This window comes from Prionailurus viverrinus, unplaced genomic scaffold (assembly GCF_022837055.1).
Source record: "Prionailurus viverrinus isolate Anna unplaced genomic scaffold, UM_Priviv_1.0 scaffold_50, whole genome shotgun sequence".
NCBI lineage: Eukaryota > Metazoa > Chordata > Mammalia > Carnivora > Felidae > Prionailurus > Prionailurus viverrinus.
Window position 1 is genome coordinate 1,743,354 of NW_025927613.1, and position 18,049 is coordinate 1,761,402.

General features: G+C 40.7%; 1 protein-coding gene across 6 annotated transcripts in view; it reads right to left on the minus strand.

The window, feature by feature from the left end:
- The window catches only part of GABPB2 (GA binding protein transcription factor subunit beta 2), a 36,514-nt gene extending 19,406 nt beyond the window's left edge, over positions 1–17,108 (minus strand). For 3 of the 6 annotated variants that reach the window (XM_047847829.1, XM_047847828.1, XM_047847825.1), the window contains exons 1-5: positions 16,829–17,108; positions 10,589–10,728; positions 8,540–8,707; positions 7,805–7,999; positions 4,221–4,359 (exon numbers count right to left, since the gene is read on the minus strand). In XM_047847829.1, the coding sequence (XP_047703785.1) occupies positions 4,221–4,359; positions 7,805–7,999; positions 8,540–8,707; positions 10,589–10,696 (610 nt within the window). In that variant the 5' untranslated portion in view covers positions 10,697–10,728; positions 16,829–17,108. The remainder of the gene's footprint in view (positions 1–4,220; positions 4,360–7,804; positions 8,000–8,539; positions 8,708–10,588; positions 10,729–16,828) is intronic. The other 3 variants (XM_047847831.1, XM_047847830.1, XM_047847827.1) reach the window with 2 other exon arrangements.
- Positions 17,109–18,049: the final 941 nt, after the last annotated feature.

Below are 18,049 nucleotides of genomic sequence, written 5' to 3' on the forward strand. Positions count from 1 at the left end.
GAATCATCTGAGTTTCCAGTTTTGTTTTTTGTTTTTTTTTAATGTTTATTTTTGAGAGATAGAGAAAGAGAAAAACAGAGCATGAGCAAGGGAGGGGCAGAGAGAGAGGGAGACACAGCATCCAAAGCAGGCTCCAGCCTCTGAGCTGTCAGCACAGAGCCTGACATGGGGCTTGAACCCATGAACCACAAGATTATGACCTGAGCTGAAGCCGGACACTTAACCGACTGAGCCACCCAGGCACCCCTCCAATATTTCTTATGGGGAAATTCACTTTGATATACAAGTGCTTTGGATTATAAGCGTGTTTAGGGAACAAATTATGCTTGCAAACCAAGGTTTTACTGTATATATATATATATATATATATATATATATATATATATATATATCTATCTCCCTCGAGGAGGGTAGAATGTATATGGCAATAAGTTACTAGAAATCCAAAAACAAAGTTGTTATTATTTTACCAGAGTTAAAACACACACACACACACACACACACACACACACACACACACACAGCTGTTATAATTAAAGTTCAAGTAGGCCAAACCTCAGATAGGTCACTCAGCTAAAGTAGAAAAGCTAGGTAAAACTACTTTTGAGAAAGTATTATATACTTTTCAGTACATGATGATACCAGGCTAAGGGTGTTCTCCCTTTGATTACTAACTTACCTAAGTCCACTCAACAGCAAAATGAAGAAAGAACATTTGTGAGAAATTGGGTTTAGTATTCTGACATGCACAGTTGAAACTGAAAAGAGATGATACCAATGATCTCCTCAGACTTATCCCAGTGAATTCTAGGAAAACAAGGTACTTTACTGTTAAACAATATTGCTTCCTTCTCCTCAATATAAGGCCCAACATCAAATAAAGTAAAATGTGCATGGATGCTGTTGTTTTGAAATGAAATGACATTATCAGTGAAGACTCTTGTTACCAATTCAGAATGTGGCTTCGACAAACTCTATGCCACGACTTAGGGGAGTGTGCTATGGTAAGCTAGGCAATTTCAATGAGTTGGTGAAAACTAGATCCAGAAAAACTACATAACTTGCCCACGTCACACAGGTAGTAAATGTCAGAGCCCAGATTAGAATGCAATTCATTACATTCCAAAGCCTGTACTCCTTATGAACTAATACAAGCTATTTATATTTGACTTTGGAGTACATCTTATGATCCTACAGAAATAGGAAATTCATCTCCATAACTTTGTTTTGCCCTGGTTAATGTTTAATTTAGTCTAGCTGCCTTTTTGAATGGCTGCAGTTTGATGGTAGCACTGATGATCAGTGATATCTTTAGTCACAAAGGGAAAAATGAAAGCAAGCTTTATAATCTGAATTTTATCAAAAATATCCATCAAAATGATAATTCTAGGATAATGTCAGTTAATTCTTCTTGTGTATGTGTGGTAGCCCCTCCCTTTCAGTTAATTCTTAAAAATATTACTGGATGAAAAAAATATCACTGGACGATGGGAAACAAGCCACCCACCATTCGGGAAAAGAAAATCCTTTAACCCAATTGAGTAATACAACCTGAATTTGTCTTATAACTTTTCTCATCTCTTTTATCTGCACTGATTATCTCCCCTGAAGGGGAAGAGCTAGGTAGAATTGTTTCATGCGTAAGACAACACTGGAGAGATCAGGTCTATTATCTTAATTTGTGGTCGGCAACATACAGAAGAGAGAAATGATAGGTCTGCTAAAAGCAACATGACGAACACAATAGAGGCCCATGGCAAACAAGGCTAAGAAGCTCTATTCTAAATGTCTTCAACTTTGCTTATCATTTCAGGTCAGGGTCTGAAGAATTTCAATAATTAGATTATCAACTCTAGTTCCTTTCACATATTTGTGAACATATAACTTAACTAGCTTCTTTTTTTTTTTTAATTTTTTTAAAGTTTATTTATTTATTTCGAGACAGAGAGAGAGCAGAGGAGGGGTAGAGATTGGGGGAGAGAGAGAAAGAGAGAATCTCAAGCAGGCTCCACATCATCAGCACGGAGCCCAATGCGGGGCTTGAACCCATGAAACGTGAGATCATGCTCTGAGCCTTACCCAACTGAGCCACCCAGGCACCCCTAACTTTACTAGCTTCTAAAGACTTTTGGATTATAAAGGCATTTGCTCTAATCACTGTGGCCTGAACCACAACAAATCCAAAAAGCTGTGAATATTCTGATTATATGTATACTTATTTTTAAGCTAAACCTTTTGAATCATCCGGCTGAAAGCAAAGCACAGTGATTTTAAATGATAGTTGATGGCCTACAAAATGAAGGTCTCTACTGCCCCCCTGAGGGCATAACTGAATTAACTTTCATTGAGAAGTTACATTTTCATTTAATACTATTACTGAAGTCCTGCTATAAAATGGAAATACAAATCTCACTTGAAGTCTCACAACCACCTCATAAAGTATGTATTATTATATCCCAATTTTGTAGATAAGTAAAGAAGGCTTAGACAAAGGTTTTCCCAAGGTCAAGCATGCAGTCAATAAATCAGTATTTGAATGCAGTTCTAAATGTAAAATTCTATGCATATCATGTATATGCTTGTTTCTTTTTGCCACACTGCCTTTCCATAATAATACTTCATTCACGGTCTTCCTTTGATATTATATAAACTTAACTAGGAATACAATGTCCTTTTTTTTTTTTTAATTTTAAAAATGTTTATTTATTTTTGAGACAGAGAGAGAGAGAGAGAGAGAGAGCGCGTAAGTAGGGGAAGGGCAGAGAGAGAGGGAGACACAGAATCTGAAGCAGACCCCAGGCTCTGGGCTGTTAGCACAGAGCCCGATGTAGGGCTCAAACCCACAAACCATGAGATCATGACCTGAACCAAAGTTGGACGCTTTACTGACTGAGACACCCTGGCAGCCCGCAATGTCTTATTTTTAAATGAAAGTCAGAAACAGAAAAAGAAACCAAGTCAGTTGGAAAATTTATTTAAATGAAGACACAAGTCCCCTCACTGTAAAACAAATATATGTAAGGAAATGTTGAAAATAGCTCAAATTGCTTTTTATTTTTTTAATGTTTGTTTATTTTTGAAAGAGACAGAGCAGGGGAGGGGCAGAGAGAGGGAGAAACAGAATCCAAAGCAGGCTCCCGGCTCTGAGCTGTCAGCACAGAGCCTGATGCGGGGCTCAAACTCACGAACCGTGAGATCATGACCTGAGCCGAAGTTGCACACAAGCGACTGAGCCATCCAGACGCCCCTCGAATTGATTTATTTTTTAAAAATGTTTATTTACATTTGGTTTTGGAAAGAGCAAGTGGGGGAGGGGCAGAGAGAGAGGGAGAGAGAGAGAATCCCAAGCAGGCTCTATACTGTCAGTGCAGAACCCGATGTGGGGCTTGAACTCATGAACCGTGAGATCACGACCTGAGCCAAAATCAAGAGTCAGACACTTAACCAACTGAACTACCTAGGCACCCCTATTTGTTTCAGATCGATGTTTTTGTTAAAAACATAAGGATCTCGGGGCGCCTGGGTGGCGCAGTCGGTTAAGCGTCCGACTTCAGCCAGGTCACGATCTCGCGGTCCGTGAGTTCAAGCCCCGCGTCGGGCTCTGGGCTGATGGCTCGGAGCCTGGAGCCTGTTTCCGATTCTGTGTCTCCCTCTCTCTCTGCCCCTCCCCTGCTCATGCTCTGTCTCTCTCTGTCCCAAAAATAAATAAACATTGAAAAAAAAAAAATTAAAAAAAACATAAGGATCTCAAAAGATGTTTTTCTCTATTTTGTTGTTACATATGTTCCCAAGATTGAAAATCGAAGCTCTTACACTTTATTCAAATAATCACATGTACCTCTTTTATAGCAGCACTCCAACACCTATTTATGTTTATTCTGGTTTATTTGTCACATTTTAGACTATGGTACTTAACTGTTTTCCTTAATGGTACCATGCCAAAATACCCTTATATTTTCATTTTGTGGTTACATATAACCCTTCCACAGATTAATCTGTAAACTATTTTACTTTTAATATAGTAAGCACTCATGTATAATCCCTGTGTATGATCTTCCCTTCCCCAAGAAAGAAAAAGTGCATTAGCTTTAAAATTTATTATAAATCTTCTATTTGTTACATATTTCAACAAAGGACAGGCTATCCATTCATCTCATAGGAAAAACAGGGGTTGTGTTAATTTCAAGTCTAAAATAAATGCCATGTTATCAAGATATCACCTGAGGTTGTTTTGGTGTTGGTTGAAGAAACAAGGCTGGCGAGGTTGACAACTTCTCCAGATGTGAAGATGAATGGGGTGGCCACAGTCATAGGGTTGGCTCTCTCGGGATGAGCATTCACCTGATTCTGCATCGCTTCCTACAAAGCAAGTCAGGATAGTTCAAAGTCAGAGCTCGTTAGCTTTAGTTATACAGTCACTGAGCAGCCGCTGCACCCCAGTGCCCTGTGGAGCAGAACTAGTTGTGGCACACAATGTCCCAGGGAGCTCAGAGTTCTCATTAAGACTACTGGTTTTGTTTTGTTTTTCCAGACCAGGGCAACAAAGATGTTAGGCTGCTTTCCCAAGTTTATTTCTAATTTTAAAAAAAGAAGTGTTATTATTTGCAAAAAAGTGTATTACTTGTAAAAACTTCTAGACAATTCACTTTACCTGTCTGGATCTTGTTTTTTATTTGGAAAATGAGGGAAGTGGCCTAAAAAGTAATTTGCAGCTCTAAAACTCTACGATCAATTAATTATGTACAAGTCAATGTGCTAGCAAGAGATCCCTACAGCGAATCTACAGAGAACAATATTCTCCAGAGTTTTGTCCAACTACTTGTTCCACTTTGCCAGTGAAGAAATTCCTAAGAGAATATATAACAAGCAAATAAATGAGTGCCAGATTTTAAAGTCTAGTGCCATACCTGCACTTTTGCTTCCAAGGGTATTTGTACAATTTAGGTGTAAAGATGCTTATCTAATTTTCTAACTTTCAGAAGCAGTTTTCTACAAGCATAGTATCTACTTCAAAAGTCCAGTTATGAAAGAGCTCTAAATAAGGAATTAAAGTTGAAGAGTACAACCAGTCTACAGGGAACCATCTGCCAGGAAAAACAAACCCCTGAAAATGCAACAGAAATGGCTACCTATTTTTTACATATAATTATCCCTATGACCAATAGCTTCAGGTGAAACAGATTATCCATTCTCTGCTTACTGTTAAATTCCTTCTTGAATCTGCCTCTTCTTCTATACTCCACTATTGTTTCCTTAATTCAAGCCCCTACTGGCCCTTCCCTGGCCTAATGAAAGTCACATTGAGTATCTTTTCTCTCAGGTCTGTGTACCACACTCCAAATGATCATCTTTAAAAAAAAACAACAAAAACAATTCACAGGAGCACCTTGGTGGCTCAGTCGGTTGAGCAACTGACTCTTGATTTCCGCTGAGGTCATGATCTCATACTTTCATGAGTTCAAGCTCCACATCAGGCTCCACACTGACAGTGGGATTCTCTCTCTCCCTCTCTGTCTGCCTCTCCCCCGCTCACTCTCTCTCTCTCTCAAAATAAATAAACTTAAAAAAAAAAAAAGCTTAAAAAATAAATAAAATATTTAAAAATTTTTAAAAATGGGGGTGCCTGGCTGGCTCAGTTGGTAAAGCATGGGACTCCTATTAATCTCACGGTCCTGTGTTCAAGCCCCACGTTGGACGTAAAGCTTACTTTAAAAAAAAAAAAGAAATCTCAATTTTCTATTTAAAAGCTTCTATTGGATCCCCATTACCCATAAAATAGTCTAAACTCTTTTGCATGTAACAGCCCTACACTCAAAACTCTGCCTAACCCTTAAGCCTTAGCTCCTTCCACTCCCAAACTCCATTTCCCTTGCTCAATCTCTAGTCACAAAACATATGCTTTCTTGAACATCCCATACCCTTTCATACCTCTATGCCATTGGCTTGCTCTTTTTCTAGCCTAGAATATAATTTTCTTACTTCTCTGCCTACTTCTTTAAAACTCAGTTCATGTTCTACATATATATATATATATATATATATATATTTTTTTTTTTTTTTTTTTTTTTTCCCCCCAGTAATCTCTGCACTCAGTGTGGAGCTCAAACTCATGACCCCAAGATCAAGAGTGACATGATCTTCTGAGTGAAACTGCCAGGCGCCTCTCTATATACACTTTAATCTTTGCATTAAGCATCATTCATACTCCCTCTTCTGAGGCCCTGCAATGCTCGATAAATACCAATATATCAATGTAATATTGTAATGCTTGATTTCTTTTTTTTAATTTTTTTTTCAACATTTATTATTTATTTTTGGGACAGAGAGAGACAGAGCATGAACGGGGGAGGGGCAGAGAGAGAGGGAGACACAGAATCGGAAACAGGCTCCAGGCTCTGAGCCATCAGCCCAGAGCCCGATGCGGGGCTCGAACTCACGGACCGCGAGATTGTGACCTGGCTGAAGTCGGACGCTTAACCGACTGCGCCACCCAGGCGCCCCCCTGTAATGCTTGATTTCTTATCCTTACCTTCATCACACTGGAAACACTCCAAGGGCAGGCATGTCTTACCAACCTTTGTATCCTTCATCCTATTACTCCCTGATATACAAGTGCTGGATTAAGAAATTAAGGGGTGAAATAATCACAGCTCCTTTTAAATTCTGAGATGGCTTCCTTATGACTCAATATGTGTTAGAGCTATGTACTGCCTCGTATCAGTTGATGTACATTCAGAAAACATAAAGAGGCTTTTAGTCCCAAGTCACGCTCAATTAGAAAGGGAAATTTTCATGGAGAAAAAAACACTCTAAAACCAAAGAAATCTTGTTTTTATACTAGCCACAATACTACTCTTCAATCACCGTGAATAATTCAGGGCTCTATAGAATGCTACTTTTTTTTAAGATACCAATAACAGAGTACCTGGGTGGTTCAGTTGGTTAAGTGACTTCAGTTCAGGTTATGATCTCAGGGTTTGTGAATTCGAGTCCCACACTGGGCTCTGCACTGACGGTATGGAGCCTGCTTAGAATTCTCTCTCTCTCCCTCTCTCTGCCCCTCCCCTGCACATGCTTTCTCTCTCTCTCTCAAAATAAATAAATAAACTTAAAAAAAAAAAAAAAAGAGTCTGATGCTTCACCAATTGAGCCATCCAGGCACCCCTAAATCATAAACTTTTGGAGTGCCTGGGTGGCTCAGTTGGTTAAGAGTCCAACTTTGGCTCAGGTCCTGATCTCATGATTTGTGAGCTCAAGTCCCACGTTGGGTTCTGTGCTGACAGCTCGGAGCCTGGAGCCTGGAGCCTGCTTTGGATTCTGTCTGTCTGTCTGTCTCTCTCTCTCTCTGTCTCTGTCCCTCCTCACCTCGTGCTCTATCTCTCTCTCTCTCAAAAATAAATAAACATTAAAAAAAAAAAGAAATACTGGAGCGCCTAGGTGGCTCAGTCAGTTAAGTGTCTGACTTCAGCTCAGGTCATGATCTTGCAGTTTGTGAGTTTGAACGCTGCGTCAGGCTCTGTGCTGACAGCTCAGGGCCTGGAGCCTGCTTCAGATTCTGTGTCTCCCTCTCTCTCTGCCCCTCCCCTGCTCGTGCTCTGTCTCTCTCTCATAAAAATAAACATTAAAAAAATTTTTTAAAATAAATAAAGGTTAAAAAAAATACTAACGACAGTGAGTCACAAGATTGAGACATATCAGATGTACTATCTTGATAAGATATAGAAAATTCAATTTTGAGTCAGCTCCTACAAAAAATCCTTAACTTGAGTTACAATATACTCTAGGGGTATAAAAAGAACCAGACCTGAAGGATGACCAGAATCTCAGCATTCTTTTTCTCCAGGGCTATGTCAAAGGCAGATTTATCAAACTTGCTGAAAGCATGCACGTCAGCTCCATACTTGATAAGCAGCTCCACAACGTCTCGATGGTGGTGCTCTGTGGCCCAATGTAAAGCTGTCATCTTCAGCATGTCCTTGGCATTCACATCTGCACCGTTCTGTCACACAATAGTAATTGTTTGAAACAGACACTGGTTACAGTAGCACAGGTGCAAGATCCCAAAACCCAAATAGAGAGGATTTCCATGGAGATTACACATATTCAAATTTAGATCACGTTTAAGACATATCAAAGGGAAAAGCATTCTTCAAATTCTCCTGAATGATGACAGACATAATGTCTTCAATGAATAGGTCTTCTAAGGACAACGGGGAAATTATAACAGATGGGAAAGGAAGGAGAAAAGAGCAGATTTTTTGTCGCATTTATTAACAGAGAGCTGAGCACCTAGAAAAACAGGCATAAGTAAAGAGAACACCTGCAGAAGGGAATGAAGAAAAATCAATAAAGTCTGCTTAGCCTGTAAAAGATTAGGCAACCCGATCCTCATAGCCATGACGACTCTTGAAAGAGATGCAAGTCTGTGCTATGAACTGTCCTAAACTTAATCTCTCCCAGCCTAGTTTCCTACCACCCATTCAAGTAAGAAGACAGGGAGGTGGATATCTTTTTTACAATATAGATCCACCACTATTACCCTAACAAGCAGTTCCACGATGTGGGCATGTCCGTCAGCTGCAGCCATGTGCAAGGGGGTCCTGTCCACTTTGGTCCGGGCATCCCTGCTAACGCCTGCTCGAAGGAGCACTTCTGCTGTGGAATAATGACCATACTGGGCTGCAAGGTGGAGGGGTGATGTTCCAAGCTGTGGGAAAATAATACTCATTGAGTATCAACCGTGTGCAGAGTCCTAAATCATTGAGAGACACAAATGAACAAGAGGTACAGTCTATGGTTCCTGTCCTTGGAGAGAGAATCTGGGTGGCCAATAGGAGTAAAGAATATTAATTAAGAGCTTAATATACTAACAGGCAAATAAACATCCCACCAATTAAATAAGTGCTAATGGATTTAAGTCAGGTGGAGTTACCAGGTGAGATTCTCCAAAGGACATGATGTTAAGCAAGGTTTAGAAGAAGGTAAAAAAAATGGATAAACAGGAACATTCTGCATTGGGGTAAAGGTAAGGGATAGGCAAATTCAAAAGAATTCTTAGGAAAAGGGCAGAGGCTAGAAAGTTAGTGAGAAATTTGGGGTAAAAATTTAATTGGTTGGAATAGAAGTCTGTTGCCACCATAAAACAAAGCAAAAAGACTGATGAGATGAAGAGGTGCTAAAATTTTAGCAATGGCATGTGAACAGCAATAAGCTATTGTCAAATAGCAATATGTCTGTATCATCTCAAAGTACATCTTTCAAGAGTTATCTATCTTTGGCCACTTTGGCCAGAGATCTATTCCTTTCTTCCTGTTACGTTCTTTATTTTAAGCCTATGTTGCTTCTTTGCCTTTCTTATATATTCAGCCTTTCTGCCTGACTGGATTTAATTCACATTGCTCTTTTCAGGTCTATTTATAGAAATGCTAATCTCATAGGTTTCCTTTTCTTCCTTTTTGTGAAGTGCTAACAATCCGCTGACCTCTAAAGCTATGAATTAATCACCCCAGCATAGAGGACACTGGCTCATCAAATTGTTCAAATTAGGCAATGCCTGCGCCTGGCTGGCTCGGCTGGTAGATCACGTGACTGGATCTCGGGGTTGTGAGTTTGAGACCCATGTTGTGTGCAGAGATTACATTAAAAAAAATTTTTTTTTAATTAAATTAGATACTGCTTATAAAATCCATGAATGCTTAGCAAGTCCACATTATAACCTGGACCTGGATCTTCTGAAACTGCTCTTCAAGCTGGCTGTTTAGGCTCATGAAATTAACACCTTCCTCTTAATGTATTTTAACACTGGTAAAAAGGTAACAAATGCCTAGACTATTCCTTATTAACCGGGATACTTTAGAGAAAAGGAAACAAGTAGTTTATTAGTCTAGAAATGCACTCTTATTATACTGATTTTGTTTAATTTTAAGCTAATTACAGAAGCCTATAACCTAAGTACACTCCAGGGAGAATTAAACCTTCAGAAAATACTCTAAGAAACATTATGGAAAATCACAAGTATATAATACCTTACAATTACCATCTATATATATCCACAGGAGAATCTTTCAATTTGGAAAACTAAAAGAAGTATTTAGGTAAAACGAAGAAAACAAAACTCTTGTAGGAGAATGAAGCAGAAAGGGAATGAGAAAAGGCAATACAGTATGTTCAGCCTTTAAGAAAAAGGTTGGGGGACACCTGGCTAGCTCAGTCCGTAGAGTGTGCAACTTTTGATCTTGGGGTTGTGAGTTCAAGCTCCACATTGGGTATAGAGATTACTTAAAAAAAAAAATCTTTGACGCCTGGGTGGCTCAGTCGGTTAAGTGTCCGACTCTTGATTTTGGCTCAGGTCAGGATCTCACAGTTCATGGGTTCAAGCTCTGCATAGGGCTCTGCACTGACAGAGTGAAGCCTGCTTGGGATTCTCTCCCCCGCCCCCCCCCCCCCCACCTCATCCCCTGCTCACATGCTCAATCTCTCTCTCAAAATAAATAAATAAACTTTAAAAAAATAATTAAAAAAATTAAATGTTTGGGGGGAAAAAAGAAATTGGCAACAGCACACATTGGGAATAATGAAAAGAGCTTACCCAGTCTGTGGTGAATGGGGCGCCATTTGCCATCAATGTTCTCACTTCATCATCTTGGCCTTTTCTTGCCGCTTCTAGTAACCTCTTCCCCAAGTCCACCAAAGACATCTTTATGCATAGGAACAAAAGTTTTCAGGAAGCTATAATTCAAACACAAGGAAAGCTGCCTGTAAAATGCTCTGAGAAGACCTCTTGCACTTAAATATATGTAAGATATTTCTTGGGGCGCCTGGGTGGCGCAGTCGGTTAAGCGTCCGACTTCAGCCAGGTCACGATCTCGCGGTCCGTGAGTTCGAGCCCCGCGTCAGGCTCTGGGCTGATGGCTCAGAGCCTGGAGCCTGTTTCCGATTCTGTGTCTCCCTCTCTCTCTGCCCCTCCCCCGTTCATGCTCTGTCTCTCTCTGTCCCAAAAATAAATAAAAAACGTTGAAAAAAAAAATTAAATATATGTAAGATATTTCTCAAGCTGACTACCCAGTATGGCACTTTCTCTCCACCTCATCTAACACAATCAGATATTTGGAAAAGTTTAGGCCCTAAACAATAGTTCCTTAATGTTCAGTATTCAGAAAAATACTTTGGAAACCTGTGCAACACATTACCACCTCTCTAGCTTAAGGAATCAAAAACAGCATTTCATCCCTTTGAAACAACTGTGGGTAGAAATGTACGTCAAGGGTGCCTGGGTGGCTCAGCTGGTTAAGCATCTGACTCTTGACCTTGACTTGGGTCATGATCTCATGATTTGTGAGATCCCAGCCCCATGTTGGGCTCTGTGCTGACAGTGGGGAGCCTGCTTGGGATTCTTTCTTTCCCTCTCTCTCTGCCCCTGCCCCACTCCCATGAGCACTCCCTCTCTCTCTCTCTCAAAATAAGTAAATAAACTTTAAAAAAATGTTATGTCACACCAAAGAATGATGAATAGACAATCCAAGGATATTGAGACTTAGTTATACAGCAGAAACTTTTTCAAAAATGAATAAAGTGAACCTGCCACTTCGAGGAAAACAATTGGCAGTGTTCATTTATTAATTATAATTAGAGCTTTCAAGCAAAATTAGAATTTTGGGAAACAAATCCACCACCATGAGTTAACAGCTTACTATAAAGTTTTCTGATGAAATTAGTTATGATACTAATGAATGTGATTTTTTAATATTGTAAAATAAAATGCATCAACTTTTGGATGATCTGCGTAATTTGCAGAACCAATATTTTTCAAATGACCAATGCATGTTATAAAATCACGTACAAGTAAAAACAATACTTTAAAGTGAAAGAGCAGTTGGTTTTAAGGTAACAGAGTATAATAATTTCATTCATATGGTTTCAGATTCTTCACTGCAAGTAACTTTTAAGAAATCATTAGTTTGTACAGTTTTTGTGTAGAATCAAAGAAGAACACCAGAATTACCCAAAAAAGCTATTAAAATATTCCTTTTTCCAAGTACATATTGCAACAGATTACATGCAATAGTAGATATGCAGCTGTTGTTTTTTTTTCAATGTTCATTCACTTTTGAGAGACAGAGATAGAGTGCAAGCAGGGGAGGGACAGGGAGAGGGAGACACAGAATCCAAAGCAGGCTCCAGGCTCTGAACTGTCAGCACAGAGTCCACCACAGGGCTCAAACCCACCAAAAGTGAGATCATGACCTGAGTTGAAGTCAGACGCTCAACCAACTGAGCCACCCAGGCGCCCCACTGCAGCTGTTGTCTATTAAGCCAGAGGTTAGAAAGATTTGCAAAAACAAAACAATGCCATTCTTCTCATTATTTAACTCGGAAGATACATTTCTTATAAAAATGTGTTATTTATGTTAACACGTACAGGATTTATGATTGTATTTTAATGAATGAACATTTTTAAATTAATTTCCAAGAGCACCGGAGTGGCTCAACCAGTTAAGAATCTGACTCCTGATTTCACCTGAGGTCATGATCTGACTGTCCTGAGATCAAGCCAGATTGGGCTCCGCACTGAGCGTAGAGGCTGCTTAAGAGTTTCTTTCTCCTTCCCCCACCGGCCCCCCTTGCACACACACACTCTCTTGCAAGAAAATAAAACACATCAGGAAATATGAAGTAATTTCAAACAAGTACCTGTCATAGTTAAAAAATAAATAAATAAAAATTAATTTTGAAAATAGTTAAGTACCAACAGATATAACACATTGGTGTCCTCAATAATTTTTAAGAATATAAATGAGTCCAAGGGTGGACCTGGACTCATTTACCTGGGTACCTGGGTGACTCCTTGGTTAAGCATCAGACTTCAGCTCAGGTCATGACCTCACAGTTCGTGGGTTCAAGCCCTGTGTCGGGCTCTGTGCCGACAGCTGAGCCTGGAGCCTGCTTCAGATTATGTGTCTCCCTCTCTCTCTGCCCCTCCCCCACTCACACTGTCTCTCACTCTCAAAAAAATAAATAAAACATTAAAATATATAAATATATAAACATATATATATATATATATATATATATATATATATATATATATATATAAATGAGTCCTGAAACCAGAAAATTTGAGGCTCATCAGCTTAGGCAAGTCATTCAGCCACCATGTGATTTAACCTTCCATATCTATATCCCAGAGCATTGTCCTCAAACCTGGGTGTCCAGGAGACCATCTGAGAGTGTTCAGAATGAGCACAGTTCACACTGCAGTCCAGACCCTTTGAATGAGTATGTTCACAAGGAGAGGATGGACTTTAATAGCAAACTTCTATAACCTACATGTCAGTTTTCACAACTTAAGAAAATGCTAAAGAAAAAAATGATAGCAAAACCTTATTATAGAAAACCAATACTTTGTATTTCTCTGTAATCACCTTCCTTTTAAAATATCAAAATTGCCTTGCAATTTAATGATATTACTAATACTTAACAATTTTTAGGAGGTTCATTAGTCATAAATGACTCCCTCACATTTTCTCAAATTACACTATACACATATATATACATACATACATATATATATGGTATGTATACATAATATATACATACATAACACACATATATATACGGTATATATAGTACATACATACACATATGGTATATATGGCATATGTATATATATATATAGATAGGTAGATATAGATATACACAGTATATCACCAAGTCTTAAACACTTCCATAATAACTGGTCACAAAGGGAAAGACATGCTGGCAAAAAGCAGAAGTATCTTTCTTTTTTTTTAAGTTTATTAATTTATTTTGAGAGTGAGAAAGAGCGCAAGTTGGGGAGGGACAGAGAGAGAGAGAATCCCAAGCAGGCTCCACACAGTCTGCATGTAACTTGATGCGGGCTTGAACTCAGGCACCGTGAGACCATGACCTGAGCCAAAACCAAGAGTCAGACGCTTAACGGACTGACTGAGCCACCCAGGCATCCCAGAAGTATCCTAATAGTGAAATTTCAGCTGTTCTTTACCACGAAAAAAATACTGTTGAAGGTTGGGGTACCTGCCTAAGGAGAAATCTGGTTTGCTTTACATTCCAGGGAAGCTGATATTTCTAGAAAACGAGATCCTTTATATAAATAAGTTGATTTTATCCCATGGAAACTGTTGTCTTTAGCACGTGAACTCTTCCAAAGTATTTTGAAGTCAATTTTTTTCACTATAGTCTGCCTTCATATATATATTAATTGTATTGTTTTTCTTTAATCATATTTGTGACTCATGGATCAGTACCTCTAAATGGCAATTGACTCAGATTTGTCATTCCATTCTTTTTTTGTTGTTTATTTTGAGAGAGAGAGAGAGAGAGAGAGAGAGAGAGAGAGAACTTCAAGCAGTCTCTACGCTGTCAGCACTGAGTCCGAAGTGGGGCTCAAACAGGGCTCAAACTCACAAATCATGAGACCATGACCTGAGCCAAAATCAAGAGCTGGACCTTTAACCGACTGAGCCACCCAGGCATCTGTCATCCCATTCTTTAAATAGGCCATGAAAAGCCTTATTTCTTACTATACAAAGATATAGTTAAACTTTGGGATTAGAATGTAAGTAGGGAGTTATATTCATCACTGTTAAAAAAAAAAAAAAGTCTAGAAATGTGCTCTTCAAGGTTCTTTTCTCCCCTATCCTCCATTCTTTTGAGTTAACCTGAAGCATCTATCCAAAGTTAAAAATAAAATGTATTTTTATTTTTTTTTTTTTTATTTATTTTTGGGACAGAGAGAGACAGAGCATGAACGGGGGAGGGGCAGAGAGAGAGGGAGACACAGAATCGGAAACAGGCTCCAGGCTCTGAGCCATCAGCCCAGAGCCTGACGCGGGGCTCGAACTCACGGACCGCGAGATCGTGACCTGGCTGAAGTCGGACGCTTAACCGACTGCGCCACCCAGGCGCCCCTAAAATGTATTTTTAAAATAGTATTTTGGGGCTCATGGCTGGTTGTCAGAGGAGTGTGCAACTCTTGATCTTACGGTCATGAGTTCCAGCCCCACATGGGGTGTAGCAATTGCTTAAATAAATAAAACTTTAGAAAGTAATAATAAAACAGCAGCATTTTGGGGGGACTGTATTCCCTTCTCCTATATCCTATGTAAATGCTGACAACACCCACCAGACAAGAGATGTGGCCAAAGAGTCCAGAGGAGCTTGAGGCACTTTCAAGCTCCCTGATTATTGAAAACACTGGGAAAACATTCTCCCTTACTGGACATACCTCTACTTTTCCTATATCGGAAGTGAAGAACAAAACAAAATCTGGTCTAACTTGTCTCTTAGGATTTTGGAGATGAATAAAATAACAAAGTACACACTCCCTCTCCCAAACAAACACACAGGAACTCCAAATAAGTGTGGTTTTTTAATTAAAAAAAAAATCTTTATTTATTTTTGAGAGAGAGACAGAATGTGAGTGGGGGAAGGGGGGGGGGAGGGAGGGAGACACAGAATCTGAAGCAGGCTCCAAGCTCCGAGCTGTCAGCAAAGAGCCCGACCCAGGGCTTGAACTCACAAACTGGGAGATCATGACCTGGGCTGAGCTGAAGTCAAATGCTTAACCAACTGAGCCAGGTGCCCCTAGATAAGTTTGTTTTAATAACTGATGAAGTGTTTGCGCTGTTGACAACAAAGTACTCTTATTATCATAGAATAATTACATTTGTTGACATAAGAATTTGTGGGGAGGAGAGGTAGGGGGTTGGGTGGCTCCTCTGTTAAGCATCTCACTCTTAGTTTCCACACAGGTTATGATCTCACCATTCATAAGACAGAGCCCCAAGTCTGGCTCTGCAGCTGACAGGGGGAACCCTGCTTGGGATTCTCTCTCCCGTTCTTTTTCTGCCCTTTCCCTGTTTGCACACTATCTCTCTCTGAAAATAAATAAACACTAAAAAAAAAAAAAAAAAGATTTTGGGTGGGGCAGTTCTTTCACTGTTATTAAAGAGTGTATGAAAATACATGCTTAATAACATCTCTATTGGATTGGGTGGGTCAAATGGCACTAGGAAAATATGGCCCCTGACGGCCAAAAATGTTGTTAAATTGTTGGAGGTAAGCCACAGAACGTCCTTTTCTGTAGATGTTTAAGAGAGAAAGAAGTCCTTGTGGGAAAAAGGAGGGGAATGGGATAATCTCTGCTGGCTCAAGGAAATCTGTGAGAACAGAAGAAAGGCAACGAGAAGGAGAAATGGAATTGAAGAAACCACAGTATGACGACCCATTTTTCTTTTTCTCTTGCACACGTCTCCACCGGGCAGCCAGCTGTACAAACAACTGTGCCACAAATGAGGGCGGGGCCCTTACTGCTTTTGCAGATTACTGAGCTCCCTCAAAATCTTTAAGCTACTACTGAAGTCAGACAGTTGAGAGTCCCCGTTTTCTCCTCCATCACAAACCCTCCAGTTGCAGACAGCAACATTGTCCTTCAGGAAGAAAAGTCAATGGGGGTAGTAAGCCAAGGTCTTGGCCCGGCGGGGGGCGCTGAGCTCCGCGCTGCCCCCTAGCGGTCACCTCTGTGGCCCTAGCTTCCCTGGGTCCAGCTCCCCAGCCCCAGGTCTTACACCCACCCCCTTCTTCACCTCCTCTCAGTCCCCTCCCCTTCCTCCCGGCCGCATCCCCTTCCTCTTCGTCCCCCTCCCCGAGCTGCCCCCGCTCCGGTGAAGGGGCGCCGCTCAGTCTGCACCCAGAAGTTCGGGGCTGGGGTGGGCGCGGTGCGCCTTCCCACGGCAGTCTCCCTTCCAGCCCTCACGCCCCCCAGAGTACACATCTTCTTCCCCCTCACCTCCTCGTCCGGGACGCTGCCGGCCGCGCTTTCACCGAGCCCGCCAGTTTGGTCCCGTTTCCTTCTCTAGTTAAGACTCCCTGTCACTGACGGTTACTTTTTGGCCTTTTCATACATGCATATTTTGGGGGCCTTTAACCCCCCCTCGTGGAGAAATGGAGGCAACAAGATGGCGGACCCGGAAGTGAAGACTCAGCGAATACAATTTCTGGCGGAGGGATCTGTGAGGAGACAATGACCAGAAAACCCACATTTCCATTAGAACCGAAGAGCGGCGCACCTCCGAGGCTCATTTTTTTTCCACCGAAGGCCTTTTGAAGTGGAAAAGCGTGTATCCGAGACGACCCAGAGAGGACTATTTGGCGAGGCGGAGGATTGTTGTTACGTGTCTTACGTGTCGTGTAGTTCCGGTAGGGGGATGGACCCGATGGTTTGTTTTGGCGCCAAGAGCCCGGCGTCGTGCAGAGGGCAAATCGGTATCAGCGTCGATCCTGTACCCTCTTGGTAACTTGTCTCGGGGCCAGCCTTAGGATTGATGGGAAAACTTTCTCCGTCTCAGCCTCCGGTGAAACTGTTGGAGACGTTCCTGGCTTTGTGCTCAAGTTGAGCCCTGGTGTCTGCTCAGAATAGTGGAACAAATAACGGAGGCTTTTTTGAGGGGCCTGGAAGGGCATGCAGCTTGAGTTTGCAAACCCACTTAACGCATTTTACTTACCAGATGATTCTCACCTTCGCCCACCGATCGCCACTACCTAAGGGCAGCGAGAAGTCGGGAAAGAAGCCCTTCAAAAGTACGTGAACGTAGGAAAGGACACATTTCGGCTCTACTTTCATTAGATCTTGGCTTTTGTCGGTTTTGGTGGGCCTTTCAAAGCCAACTGTTTTCGCGTCTACCTCCTTTATTGAACTTGGTAGTGCCATCTTTAAAGTATGGCATACTCCCCAAGTATGATCCACCTTGGTATTTACAGGTTCCCTTTTTTTGAGAGTCAAAATCTTGTTTCATTGCCGTGTGTATCCTTTTATATCTCCTGGCTCATTGCCTTTCGTATAGTAAGGACCCAAAAATGACCAGTGGGGCTTTGTTTTTAATGAGTTGAGTTATAAATAAGCAGATAATGTATTTGGATGACTTAGTTTCTTTTTTTAAGGCATCTATACTGAGATCATTAAGAGCACGGTTCGTGCCACAGATGCCTTCTGAGACATCTAGAATTACTC